Genomic DNA, 15,643 nt, shown 5'->3' with positions numbered 1-15,643 from the left:
GTCCCAGTTATTAAAGTAAATTAAAAACAAACCTGATCTAAAGCGGTAGTTTTGTAGCTATTATATGAAAGACGTATTATTTATTATTTCGGTATGTCGGATACGGTTGTGTTGTTCCGCTCTGCTGACGCCGTTATTTCGAGATGCGTATGGTAGGTTGTAAATTAAAGATTATGAAACTAAAGTTTACAAGACAATTCGTACAAAAAAAATAGAGGTGGTAACAGTAGTACTACAAGTTAATTACAAGTTTTAGCAAGATGTTTGTAAGAATAATAATGATGTATTAAAATTACTATAACACAGTTGCTTAAAAAAATAATTTTATAGGTAACTGTTTTTAATTTATTCCTCGTTGAAAATTATTAGAGTTAGATTAAAAAGAGATATATTAACTACTAGATATAAATAATAAGTCTGAGAACCTCATAATAACAATGGTAATATTATACATGCATAATCATTATATATTTTAAGTGTCTTTAAATAATTTATTGAGTAATTGTTTAAAAAATGAAAATATATAATGAAAATTCAAAATTCGTATTGAAAAAAGTAATTATTTTTAATAAGCCCTGTTATGTTTTTGCTAAATTATTTGCTAATTATTGTCAGGGAGTTATAACTACAAAATCAAATCAAATACTCTTTAATGATAAACCAGGATTATTAAGAGTTACGGTACAAATCATGACATTATTGAATGGTTGTAAGAATGCTGGTAGTTTTTCTCCATTAAATTCCAATTCAGGTTCTCTATTAATCAATATTTGTCGTCTGGCTCCTTTGCAACTAAACATATTTTTTAGATTGATTTACGTGTAAACATTTTTTATACACTTTTTTGACGTTTATAGAAATTACTATTATCTTATACTTTTCTTTACGTTTTAGGTACCCATGTGTAAGTTAGCGTTATGACTAATTTTGATCTTATTTTATTTTATCTGTGCAATACTTTGTCCAACTGCAGCACAATCTGCACTTGCAATATTTTTTGTGTGCTCAATAAACTGCCGATACGTTTTAGTCGCATATTAATTAATTTAAAATTAAAAATGTTTACTTGTGATTTCGACAAAAATATAAACCTTGTTTAAGTGACATAAAATTATTTTATCTTATTAAAAATAAGTGTTTCGTGCTACTTTCTATCTAACTGTAATTATGGGAAAACAAGTGTAAATTATTTCTTACCCAAGTGACAGTTACCTGATATCGACAATTAAAATAATTTTATCGGATTTAAGATCACCGACGTTATCAACGTAAATTAACACGTACGTTATTGCTACTGTCAAACAATGCCATGTATGCTCCAGATCATCTTAGAAGGAAGGAAGTTAGAGATGCTATGTACCGCAGTAATTCTAGTCTTGACTTGATATATGCTGACCACTCTACAGGGAATGGTTTGCGACGTGAGTATGGTAGTCACGGGTCAATTGACGTGATTGGTGGTACTAGTGAGCGGCTCCCTGCAATGGTACACAATTATAGCGGCTTAAACACACCCGAAAAGCCATCTGGATTAAGCCGTTTGACTGATCGGTTTTCCGAAGTTTTAGCTAGTGATCATGCAGATGGCCCAACACCAAGAGCCAGTGTTAGCCCCAAACCACGCCTCAAATTTAATAAACTGTGGGGTGGTACTACTCCAGTCATAGCTCGTTCAGATGGTGATGGAATAATAACATCTGTATCTGATGTAAACAAAAGAAAACAATTTGCACATTATGACTGTCAATCTCTCATGGCCAACTTAAGTTATGCCGCTGAAATTCGAGGTGCCTTGTTGAGCAGACGTCGTAATACAACAACTGGAGCCTCTGCAGCATCCTTACTTGCTACACGTGGGTTACCTCCAGGGGAAGATGCCATTCCAGACACTGGTGATGGTCGATCAAATGAATTACTGGAGAGCTGTCCATTTTTCAGAAATGAGTTAGGCGGTAAGAAATACTTTCCTTACGATTTAGTTAGTTTTAAAAATAATGTTTGTTTTATAAACTTTATGTGAAGGAAACTAGGAATTTCAGTCTATAGAAAAAAGCAAGAAGATAAAAGAACTTGTTCAGTTTCAATTGATCTGCCAAACAACCTATACAGACAATATTCATATATTGTTTTTGTCATTTTCATATTTTAACCCTCTTGTGTCATTATGCAAGAAGATGTTGAATCAAATATGAGTCATTACTATAATTTCATTCAAGATATGCTAGGAAAAGATAGATACTTGAATATAGGCATTTATTTATACATTCCTTTCATTTTGGCAAATGAGCATGCAAAAAATTCTATACTTTCGTCTAGAATATACATTTTGTTAGAGTTTTCCTGCCCGGTGACACTATGACCAATAGAACTAGACAGAAAAAAACATTTTGTTCTGTTTTGAGCTATGAAAATTTACTTTGATATTTGTCATTTATTTCAATCCATCCATCAACAATCCCTAAAAATGAGTAACAAGCATTGAACATTTTAGATCTTGAAAGTTTTTTGTATCTAATTTGATTAACTTATATATTTACCCTTGCACTACTTAAATTTAGAATTTATATATATTTTGGTAGCCTACTTAACTATCTACCTAACTAATTAAAAAAATCAGTTATCTTATCTAACCTACCTTAAACATTAATTGTTAATAGAAAAGTCTAACCCTTATAAAAAAGGTCCAATACTAATTTTTGTACTTATCCATTGTGCCACTTAGATTTTAGATGATGTATACATATTTTTAGATTTTAGATGATGTATACATATACAATTTTTTAAACCCGAAACAGCCTGTGAATGTCCCACTGCTGGGCTAAAGGCCTCCTCTCCTCATTTTGAGGAGAAGGTTTTGGAGCTTATTCCACCACGCTGCTCCAATGCGGGTTGGTGGAATACACATGTGGCAGAATTTCAGTGAAATTAGACACATGCAGGTTTCCTCACGATGTTTTCCTTCACCGTAAAGCACGAGATGAATTATAATCACAAATTAAGCACATGAAAATTCAGTGGTGCTCGCCCGGGTTTGAACCCACAATCATCGGTTAAGATTCACGCGTTCTTACCACTGGGCCATCTCGGCTTTCGGAATTTTTTAAAACTGCATATTAATTATATGGTAAATTAATGTGTATAAAATCGGTATTGCTAGTTATCAAATAAAAAAAAAACAGTAACAATATTACTAGTATCAAGAAACAATTGTATCATAAAAAATGTGAGAATATTATGATTACTTCTTACACTACTATATAAGTATTCTGTGAGAATTAGGTGTCTCAATGTGAGTTTATTGTTTTGCATCTATTGCTCAAGATAAACATGTGGACAAGTGATAATTATAAAAATTCTTTTCTATATTAGTTTGTTTTTATAAAAATATACATATTACTCGAAAATTGTAAGGACTATTAATTTATCATCAATTTAGCCAGATTGTATATTATTATTTAATATAGAAAAAATTACGAATGATCCATTTTGTTTTTAATATAACAGACCAATATCAGTTAAATTTAATAATAATATCCTGGGACATCATTCTCACAAAGCCATCTGATCCTAAATTAAGCAGAGCTTGTACTATGGAAACCAGACAACTAGTATACTACATATACTAGTTTTATTTTGTAAATACATACTTATATAGATAATTACACCCAAACTCAGGACAAACAGACATGTTCATGCACACAAATGTCTGTCCTGGGTGGGAATTGAAACCCACAACCTTTGGCGTGAAAGGCAATTTACCAACCATGCAAACCGGCTCATCACTTGTCAATTATAATATATGTGTTTTATTATAAATTATGCTCTGTTTAAAGTTTTTCAACTGCTTATAATCTGTCTAATAATTTATATATTTATGTCCTAATAATTTAATAGTAACATGTTATAAATATATATATATATATATCAAGCAAGCTCGTCTGGGTAGGTACCACCCACTCATCAGATATTCTACCGCAAAACAGCAATACTTGATATTGTTGTGTTCCGGTTTGAAGGGTGAGTGAGCCAGTGTAATTACAGGCACAAGGGACATAAAATCTTAGTTCCCAAGGTTGGTGGCGCATTGGATATGTAAGCGATGGTTGACATTTCTTACAATGCCAATGTCTAAGAGCGTTGGTGACCACTTACCATCAGGTGGCCCATATGCTCGTCCGCCTTCCTATTCTATAAAAAAAAAAAAAAAATTCAATAAGCAAAGTATAAGAATAAACCAGATGTAGATTGAAACATACAAAGCGCACTATACGAGGGCGGACCCAACACCTTCATACACCTTGAATCACTTCTTACGCAGTCCCTAACATTGCATGGTGTGCCCAGTAGCATTTTATTATAAAATAATGTTGCTGAATTAGAAAATACTTTATACTAATTGCATATTATAACAAACTATCATACATAAACTATAATATGTTAACAAATATATTATTAAAGTAAATGGAAGAAAAAAATTAATCATAAGACATTCTTGTGAAACTTTCATTTTCAGTACATAGTTTTGCATTAAGTATGCATGCTTAGAGTCAATAACTCTCCTATTTGTATGGTCAATAACATTGAACCAGTCATGCATCAGGAATGCATTTTCATAAAACATATTTTAATTACAATTTATACTATTAATAAACATACATTATTTGAGATGATTTTAATATATTATCAATTACTACCTTCATGGTAATAACTTTTAACCAATATACTTAAGATTTCAACATTCAACATAATTTTATCATAAAGACTACAAAACCACAACCATGTTTGAACTTGTTTGTGACTCATGCAATAGGAATGTACTAAGGATTTACGAATGAAGCCCGTTTCGATGTTTTTGAAAAGATTTAGGATGTAAGGATGTTATTATTGCACAAAAGAGTTCATAAAATCGTAAATTACATAATGAATATTTATTTACTATGTGTATTTCAAAACCAGTTTGTTTTTAGGTGAAGAAGAACGTTGCGTATCGCTTTGCACACGTACAGCACGGGGTGCCATACCTGGTCAGTTTGGAGGATGGCACCGTCCCAGGACAGCTTATGGATTTTCAGTTCTAGAATTCCCACCTGGACAAACTCATTGGCGACACGGCTGTCCTTTCATAAGATCAAGCTCTCCCTTACCCATCGAAAGTCAAGATCTCGGCGCGTTGTACTATAGGAATTATTTTTACACACAATGTCAGTATTGATAAATATCAGGGCACCGTGAAATTTTAAATGGTATAATTTAAATAAGATTCTGATTTCAGCTCATCAAAATTGGTTTGGTATGGATGAGAATTTAGGACCTGTGGCGATTTCCATTAAGAAGGAACGTGTAGAGTTGAGGCGTGGCGGTGTTGATGCATCCGCCCCTGCTTCACAACTAGCTTGGCAGTATCGACTCATCATCCGAACTTCGGAACTACTTCCTCTGCGCGGTTCTATCCTCGAAGATGCTTTACCTACCGTCAAGCCGAGTAACAATAGTGCCACATACAACACCAAAGAAGTGCTAGAGTATGTTGCGCCGGAGTTGCAGCTGGGTTGTTTAAGGTATTGCTATATTATTTACAAGACTTCAAACCGCGAGATCCTGAATTCAAACCCTGAGTCAGGCAAATAAGACGTTATTAAGTTTTCTTTCAGATATCCTCAGCAATAACTTGTTGAATGCTTGTAGTCGTCTATCATGTCATTGGGTTGTGAGAAATAGTGCATGAAAAGAGCACCTACATACACTTGAGCATAATAATACTTCCTATGCTAGTGACATTTGAATATGTAAAAGTAATAAAAAAAATGTTAATAAAATTGTTAAATGTTTTAGATTAGGAATTACAAATGGAGGTGCTGAAAATCAACTTTTGCGACTTGACGAGCAACGTGTAACGAGGCACTACAAAGTTGGAGTAATGTATTGCAAGAGTGGACAGTCTACCGAGGAGGAAATGTACAATAACCAAGAAGCCGGACCAGCTTTTGTAGAGTTTCTTCAAATGTTGGGTCAAACGGTCCGATTAAAAGATTTCGACAAGTACAAAGCTGGTCTAGACAACCGAACAGATTCAACTGGGCTCTATTCTGTTTACACAACCTACCAAGGTTGTGAAATAATGTTTCACGTTTCGACAATGCTTCCGTACACACCGAACAACAGGCAGCAATTGTTGAGGAAACGACACATCGGCAATGATATTGTGACAATTGTCTTCCAAGAACCGGGTGCAGCGCCATTCACACCCAGGAACATCCGCTCCCAGTTTCAGCATGTTTTTGTGGTTGTGAGAGTCATTGATCCGTGTACGGAGAACACACATTACAGTATAGCTGTAAGTCGTGCTAAAGAAGTGCCTTTATTTGGGCCCCCCATTAAGGATGGGGCAGTTTATCCAAAAGGGGAAGCCTTCACGGATTTACTTTTAAGTAAGGTAATAGTCATGTTTTCATTTAAATTTATCCAAATAAATAAAAATGACTTGTTTTATTAAAATTATGGGTTTGTGCATGGTCTAAAAAAAAATCCTTGCTTGTCTGTCTATTTGAGAAAATACAAATAAAAATTAATAATTCAATATTTAAATACATTTTAATATTTTAGGTTATAAATGGTGAAAATGCTGCCATCCAATCGCCCAAGTTTAGTACGATGGCGACGCGTACGCGGCAAGAGTACCTTAAAGATTTAGCTAAGAATTACGTCACTGCTACCACTACGGATACTGGACAGAAATTTTGTAAGTTACACATAAATATTTGTCAAGTTTCTATAGCTTTTTACACTAAAAACGCAGTTAATACTAAGACATTGACTAACGGCTTTACCCGGATTCTCCTCTCAAATGTCAAACCAATGATGACAGGAAGGGAGACTAGTGTTTAATTAAACATTCGATAATATATTTTCCAAATTATATTCCGTAGCAGCCTGTGAATGTCCCACTGCTGGGCTAAAAGCCTCCTCTCCTCTTTTTGAGGAGAAGGCTTGGAGCTTATTCCACCACGCTGCTCAGATTATATTCAGACTCTAACAATTTGTTTCAAATTTTATTCGTAGGAAAGGCTTTGGTTTTTAATTTTATCTATGTTAGATGTAAATAAGGACCTCCAGACTGATTTCGGCCACGGCGGCCAATCTCAAGAGAGATTAGCCAACTGCGCAGCATATTTTATAGTGCACATGTGTGTGCATACAGGTTCACTCTCTATTCCCTAACTTTCGTAATCCGATGGGACGGCAATCCGAAATGACCGGAAAGAGTTCAGGCGCAGGACCAACGGCTTTAGGTGCTTTTGGAGGCACAGGATGTACACTATCAACTTCCAGACTCCGGGCTGCTATTGAGAATTGTCGACAGAAAAACCTAATAACTTTTGATTGGATTTGAACAATTTTTCATAAATAATAATAATTAATTATAATTAAAGCCGGGGTACTTTTAATTTAATTATACAGACCCTGAGAGACCATACTAATATCATATGGCCAACATGATTGAACAAACTATAGTCATTCATATAAATAAATTACTATTAAGAAAATAAAACAGCTGTTAAATGTTCCACCGCTAAGAGTTCTTACTTGTGACAAAGTTTGAAGCTTATCACATTAATGTTTATTGGTATACGAACACATGTGGCAGTATTGCATCCGACACATGCAGGTTTCCTCACGATTTTATTTCTTTTACCCCCAAGAATATAATGAAGAAGGTTAATAATACAATTTAAGCAAATGAATATGAGTGCCTTAATTTTAACTCAATTGGAACTAATTATATCCACTCATTCATCTTGGATTACTATAAATAAATAATTTATATTTCCTAAATATATATTTCAGCTATATTCTCTTCGTTGTTGATGAAGAGCGGTAATAATTCCAGCAACAATACCATCGTGACTCGCGTCGACGACTGCACTAACGACGTTTTAGTTGGTGGTGCATTGTGCTTTCACGTGAGTAACGCTTTTGAAAATAAACAGCTAAATATAAATGATAAAAAAACATTTCAATAATAACTAATACGTACGGTCTACAGCCCAAGCCGTATAATTGGCAGAATATATTCACTCTAGTGAACGTACATCCATCGCACTCGCACGCGTGCCACTCATTCCGTTATCATATAAATACGTAATTAATATTCTATTATTGTTCGGATTTACAACATACATAATACATATATAAAAATTATAAATATATAAAGGTGGGATCGCGATGACTAGCTACTATTACATAGTTATAAAAATACTAAATTTACATAATATTTCTTTTTAAAATTTATTTAAAACTAACTTAAAACTCCTAGTTCATAAAATAAAATCTAAAATATAGCTACAAATTAAATTATGTGTTTTAATTTGTGTCTCTTCCGTTTGGTTTCAGGTGCAAGTTCAGGATGAAGGAGCCGGCGGAACTGTAGTGGATTGTATAATGGGAATATCTGCAGATACCATAGTCATTGTCGAAGAGAGCTCAAGGCAGATAGTTCTCGTTCTACCAACAAATACTTTACTTGGTATGATTGAAATATATTTATGATTGTGAATTTTATTATCTGTTAAAGCATTTTTTTAGCTAATGCTATTATTTTTTTTATCTACCTAACTAAAAATCTAAAGTGGTCCAATTGTATTAAAAATTAACAGTAAAGTAATTTTCCAACTAAAGAGAAATATAGTCACGATGAACAATTTCGCTCGCAGGCTGGGTGGTGAATGGGCTGTGGGTGCGCGTGTACTACCACCGCGGGGAGAGCGTGCGCGTGAGCGCGGCCGACGCGCTGCTGCGCCGCCTCGCCGCCGTGGCGCCGCCGCACGCGCACGCGCTCTCCGAGCTCACGCTGGACCGGGGCGCCGCCGCGCAGCTAGGTGACGAGCCGGCACCGACTCCATACGCACATTACATGGTGGAAATATAATAAATCTTAATGTATGTCTGCGTGGGCAGGGTTCCACGTGCAGGCGGACGGGCTGGTGACGGCGGTGGAGGGCGGCGGCGCGGCGGCGCGCGCGGGCGTGCGGCGCGGCGCGCGACTGCTGGAGGTTTGTCGCGCCGCCGTCGTGGCGCTCACGCACGACCACCTCGTCGACCTGCTCAAGACCTCCGACCCCGTCACCGTAAGTGCTGACTACCCTTGCCGAGTAAAATAAACTATATATATTACATACCTTTTTATTAACTACTAAATAAAACTTATAATGCAGTGTATGACCGATACATACCGTCACAGGTGCGGCTGACGTTCGCGGCGGGCGCGCGCTGTGAGTGTCAGAGCGCGTGCGGGGAGGCGTGGGCGCAGCAGCCCGCGCGCCGCCGACAGTCGCCGCCGCGCTCCGACACCTCCGGATACGGGACCGGTAATGTGCATTGTTAATACCGTTCCACTGCTCCGACTTTCTATTATTGTCCTTTTGTTCTTAGAACAGATCTCTCTCCGTATGTCATTCATACGTTCTTATTTCTTTCGTAAGAAATAAGCGGATTATTTTATTTTAAATAACAAGTTATAATAAAAGTTGCTTCTTTATTTTATTTATTGGTATTATTTTGAACGATTATATATTTTCTTACTCACTTTCATCTTTGATTACCTTGAGGGTTACTTACTCGGCAGGCGGGTCTGGGCGCAGCACGACGTCGGGCGGCAACGCGGAGGTGCGGCGCCGCTCCCACGAGGACGCGTCCCCGCGACACGCACGCCGCCCGCGCTCGCTCGCGCACTCCTCGCTCACGGTGCGACTAACAGACAATTAAAACAATAAAATTATATCATAGCGATCATTTGTCAAATTTTTTTGTTCAATCAATTATCGCTTTTATCCGTTGTACTCAATCTTCGACGTTATTTTATGCCTTATTAACAAAAAATATGGAAGCTACGAAAATGTGTATACTCAATTTAACTGTTGTTTTTGTTCATTTCTAGCTTTAAATGAAGTGCTCATTTATTATACTAAATATATTTCGTACAGGAAGAACTGATGCGATTAATGGACGCTGAGCTTGGCGAACCTCGTAGCGGTAGCGGAGGTGGTGGTGGTGGTAGCGGCAGTAACGGCGGTGGTGTAGGTAGTGGAGGAAGCGCACCGCTACCGCTACCGGACGCCTCCGCGCTAGACTGGGCCGCTCTTGTACATACTGCCACGCGGGCTATGTTACAGGTATATTTTTATAACATATAAAAGCGCATGTCCGCAAATTACACTAACCTTTTCGATAGTAGAAAATGAATAATGTATTGTTTTGTAGTTAATTTGATTTAATTTGATTAAACTCAGCAGTTATTCTTTTTCTCTTTTAATTACAGTCAATCGAATGCAATTAAATGTATACATATCACTGAGACTTTCGAATTAATCTATTTGTTTCGATGTAGATTTGTGAAGAACATCAGTATCCGTCCATTGACAACGCCGAGCCGACTTCTGAGACTGCAATTGAGGTCGGCCTCGACACGTGGTCAGAGATAGCCGTAAGTCAAACTTTCGACTTTTTCCATTACCTTTTATTAAAAGGTTTTGAAAGAAATAGCCCCAGGCCAATTATTCTTCCTCCAAACATCCAATGTATTTTTATGTTGGGGTTCGAAAGTTGAGTAAATCGATGTGTTATTATGGGCACACGAGATATACCATTACTAGACCTCATTGTTGGCGGCAGTGATAGAGTAAGAAGTGTTTGTATGTGTGCAGTGTAAGTGTTTGCTTGAAAGTGATCACATAAAATCACCAAGACCTATAAGTTATACTTCATAAAAATCCATTAATCTAAAAAGGACAATAAAAAGGATTTATTTACTTTTGATTTCAATTGTTCCCATATTATTATTGACACGTTCTGGCGCAGAGCAACGACGCGGACGAGACAGGTGCGGGTGTGGGAGCGGGCGCGGGTGCGAGTGCGGGCGCGGCGGGCGGCTGCGCGTGCGGGCTGGCGCAGCGCGTGGCGGCGCTGGAGGCCGACGCCGCCTCGGCGCAGCGCCACCGACACCACCTGGAGGAGGAGGTTAGGCGACCTTCAGTGTAGTCAAGTGGGAGTTACGAATAATACTACGACATATTTTAGATTCGCTTCTGCGCCTGCGAGTTATAAATAAAGCGAAACTCTTAGATTAAAAATAAACCATTTTACAATAGAATAATTTTATTACAGGTATTCTCGAAGTTATTTAAAAAAAAATAGATTACAATTTAGAAACAATACAATTTTTTCTACATGACCTCGATAGGAGGTTTCCTAACAAATTTCAGTTATACCTGACATTGTATATCTCTTAATAAAGTAGTAAGCAAGTAAGTAAAGTGTCTGCTACGCGCAGGTGCGTCGGCTGCGGCGACACAATGCGCGCCTGCGCGAGGAGTCCGCGCGCGCCGTGTGGCAGCTGCGCCACTTCACGCACTGGCTCAAGCGCACCGTCGACAAGCAGTGACGCACACGCGGATACCCTTGTAAGAACTGAATACCTTATACTACACACACGCTTCGTTGAAGAAAACAAAAACATACATCACAAAATGTCTTTACATTTAGTCATACTGGAGACACTATATACCGCAAATAATACATGAGAGAATTGAAATAGTAAATACAAATATAAAAGTTTATAAAAGGAATGAAACCAAAAAAACCTTTAATTCAATATATATATAATATTCATTCATATTTTATTATATGTTTATTTCTCGTATCTGCTGAAATTTTTGAATGGATTAATATAGTATTTACTATTTTATGATAAAATAAATTAATTTTAGACAGATATAGCAAATATTATAGTGTCTTTTTTTTACAAATTTAAAGGGCTAACAATTCAGCCATTTCAGTGCTACCGTGGTGGCATTAATGCACGCAATCCTTAATATTTCTTGCGGTACTATTACATTATATCTGCCACATGAGCATAAACAAATTTTGCTCGTCAGCGTCCTAGCCATTCGAATCGTTTCGAATTTGGCGTCTCACCGAATTATAAATGAGACGTAATTGAATGCATTTATATTTGCGTACACAGCTTTACACTTTAATACGTCCTTCGCAGTTGACTCAATTGATTCCCGTCGAGCCGGATATTGGAGGGATCATGCTATTAAAACTTCAATAACAAACGGATTAATAGGGCTTAGTTACTAGTACAGTAAATGGATAATTAACAAGAACAATAAAATTACTTACCAACATGTATAAAAAGCCGAGATGGCCCAGTGGTAAGAACGCGTGAATCTTAACCGATGATCGTGGGTTCAAACCCGGGCAAGCACCACTGAATTTTCATGTGCTTAATTTGTGATTATAATTCATCTCGTGCTTTACGGTGAAGGAAAACATCGTGAGGAAACCTGCATGTGTCTAATTTCACTGAAATTCTGCCACATGTGTATTCCACCAACCCGCATTGGAGCAGCATGGTGGAATAAGCTCCAAACCTTCTCCTCAAAATGAGGAGAGGAGGCCTTTAGCCCAGCAGTGGGACATTCACAGGCTGTTTCGGTTTCGGATTTCGGATGTATACAGATTATGTACTTATGATAACCAATCGTAAAGATTTTTTTTTTTATTATATATGTTAAATATTTTGCTCATCAATACTTGCTAAATGCATTGCACATCACTTAAATAATAATGATTCTATAATTTTTCTTCATAAATTACTACGTTTACAATAATATTATGAATATGTAGACCTGGGCTTATAATCGAAGCCCTCTAGGCTGACATTTTCCACTCACTCCGAGTTGTTCATTAACTACACATCGTACATACATAGACATAATCTTAAATGATAATCAAATATAAAAATCATCAAAAACTGTGTTTCTTCTTACTTCTAACTATGAAATGTGATATGGCAAATATAAAATGATATATTTATTTTTAGGAAAAATAAGAATAACAAGAAGCGTTACAGTCATACCTGCTGCCTACATCAAATCGTACGACTCAGCGAGGTACTATTGCTTACTTGAATAGTATTTAATAAATTACATAATTTCCAAAGAGTAACTACGTGTGAAATATAAATATTTAACTCAGCGCTGTATCTTATGAATTTTGTGCCTTTCAAGCTTCTAGGGAAGCTATTGTTTTGGCGTAACGATATTTTTTTCTTAATTATTAAGTACGTGTCACTGTTTAAACGTTAAATATTCAAATAATATAATGTTGCTGTTTCGATAAAAAAAAAATGTGTTTATAGGCGCATTGTTATGTTAAGCGTCTGATAGTTTGATATGCCGTATATTGTAAGATTGTTTATTTATTACTGTTTTAAGTATTAAATATGTAAAATCATCGCGACTCTGTTACTCTAAAACTATATTATGATACTGAAAAAATATTTTTCACGTATCTGTATATCTCAATTAATCTACAATTTGTAATTATGTAAACAAGATGAGCTTTTAAAAAAAAAAGCATTAATTCACAATTTATATGACTATATTCTTTTATTATTAAATTGTTACTATTAAGTAATTAAGTAGCATTAACTTGTAATATTTAATTAATATTTAAAACAGACTTGAAACCCTGCCAAATATTATAACCGTAAGATGTATCATCACATTAAAACAAATATTTAATGTTACTGCTAAATAATTAAAGTACATATACTATACCCCAATAGCAGAAGGAATAAAGATAAACAAACCTTCATATTCCATGTAGTTAACTAACGGTTCTACTATTTTATGCACTAAAAACATTCTTAACTTATATAACTCTATATCGTATTAAAAACTTTATATCCACTTTAAATTTACTTACAAGGTTCCGATAACAACTTCGATGACATTAAAACGCTATTTAAATATCGAATCCGTAATGAATACCATAGATTATTATAGTTGGCCAATGATATCACGTCAATTCAAGATCAAAATAATTTTATCCTCCGCCATTGGCAATACCCATTGAAACATAATAATCGTTTTATTAACATAATTATTGCTACTTAGTAATTTTTAAACCGTATTAACTAACACGATCTCTTATAATATGTTAATTTTTCTATATTATTAATAACTATTTAATTTTTTTTTGTAAATATAATTGAATCTCTTAGTTAAATTATATAAACGTAAAATGGAAGCTTTATTAGTGTAAGTCATTTTAAATGTAGTGGTAATTTTAGTGAATCAATTAATTATTCATATATTTTTAAGCGAAAACAATATATCAATCAACGAAAAAATAACACCATTACTTATGGTATAATGTTTTACATCGTACATATTATTGTTACCTTCAATTTATATTAAGAATTCTAACAGCTTTCCGTAACACAGCATTTAATTCTATGCTAGTTGCAAAATATGTTTGCAAGAGCTTACTTAGAACAATTAAAAAAATGTTGTTTTTTTTTCTTTAAATGTTTGTTGAACTCAGCACAGGAATTATTTGAGCAGCCGGACCATACTGTGATTAGTGCTTATTGATACTATTATGTATGTACAATCAAAATTTAAGGCGTGTGAAACCGCAGAGCAGCTAATACTGTACGAAACAATTTGTTATTTTTGTAAACACACTTTATAAATATGATACTTATTACCTTACATTTATTAATTGATACAGCTACAAAAAAAGTTTGTCAATTCTGATTATAATTTACAATGTCATTGTAAATGTTCAATTTTTTAAACTCTGGTTATTATGGAATAATGCGAATGTACATTTTTTGCATTGTTGGTATTATGGTAGAACCTTTTTTTTCCTGCAAAGTGTAATAAATAATCATAGTGAGTAAACTACTTTATTGACAGATTAGTTATTGAAAATGACCAAGGGATGTCACAAAATTGGTATCTTTTACTACTTTCTAATTAAAGATATTCAAAGTTTTATATTACTTATTAATTTTTATAACAAGCATCAATCAGATGTGCAATCAACAAAAATTTAATATTTCATTTTATGTGACATGACTTCCCTAAGTGACAGTAGAAGCGTATAACCTCGCGGTTATCTGTCAAGCAGCCAAGTTGATTAACTATTATTATTTATTTACGCTCTGGTGCCGCCATAGGTACAGTCACAGGTATAGCGAGATGTATAATTAATTATTATGTTATAGTAGAAAAATGGCCTTATATGTAGTTTTAAGATTTCAATATATGTAAATTGCCACTCGTCGTATGTCAATTCAATTATTGTACTAATAACAATTGCTATTGTACCCACCTTTTCCTAGATATAGAAAATGAATTAATCAAAAATTTGTTTACAAATTAGTAATTTTACAACCAAAGCGTTACTGTTTACCGCCATAGATTTCAATGTTTTTTTTTTTCATTTTATCGCTTTTAATTTTTCGATCTATTTAAGCACTAGCTTAAGTACATAACATATGTTTATATTTTATACGATTATTTTAAGACATTCCAGTTTATTAAAGTATATACCAAAGAATCGTGTTATTTTTATATCCTTTCCTAACGAATGCATACTTAAACAATCGTATGTCCTGCCCATCTAGTTAAAAACTTTTGTCCAAGCTAAAACTTTTTTTAATCGTATAGGTAGGCGGAAAGGTAAATGGGCCTCCTGATGGTAAGTGATCACCGCCAATTATGGGAACTATGATATTATATCTCTTGTGCCTGTAGTTACTCTGGCTTACTCACCCTTCCAACCGGAA

At 35.1% G+C, this 15,643-nt stretch overlaps 1 protein-coding gene across 2 annotated transcripts; it reads left to right on the top strand.

Annotated features, from left to right (window-relative positions):
• Nucleotides 1-989: 989 nt before the first annotated feature.
• LOC126771235 (signal-induced proliferation-associated 1-like protein 2) lies at nt 990-15,384 on the top strand. 2 transcript variants are annotated; one of them, XM_050491010.1, is made up of 16 exons: nt 990-1,952; nt 4,968-5,201; nt 5,273-5,558; nt 5,833-6,433; nt 6,604-6,739; nt 7,846-7,961; nt 8,392-8,524; nt 8,712-8,876; nt 8,956-9,125; nt 9,239-9,365; nt 9,623-9,741; nt 9,981-10,169; nt 10,385-10,480; nt 10,855-11,013; nt 11,327-11,456; nt 12,884-15,384. In XM_050491010.1, exons 1-15 carry the CDS (start codon nt 1,310-1,312, stop codon nt 11,435-11,437), a joined length of 3,285 nt encoding a protein of 1,094 aa, XP_050346967.1. In that variant the 5' UTR covers nt 990-1,309; the 3' UTR covers nt 11,438-11,456; nt 12,884-15,384. The 2 variants fall into 2 exon arrangements, with proteins under 2 accessions (XP_050346967.1, XP_050346966.1); XM_050491009.1 differs by having other exon boundaries at nt 9,239-9,377.
• Nucleotides 15,385-15,643: the final 259 nt, after the last annotated feature.

The sequence above is a fragment of the Nymphalis io genome, chromosome 10 (assembly GCF_905147045.1).
Source record: "Nymphalis io chromosome 10, ilAglIoxx1.1, whole genome shotgun sequence".
NCBI lineage: Eukaryota > Metazoa > Arthropoda > Insecta > Lepidoptera > Nymphalidae > Nymphalis > Nymphalis io.
This window is presented reverse-complemented; position numbering and strand designations above follow the sequence as displayed.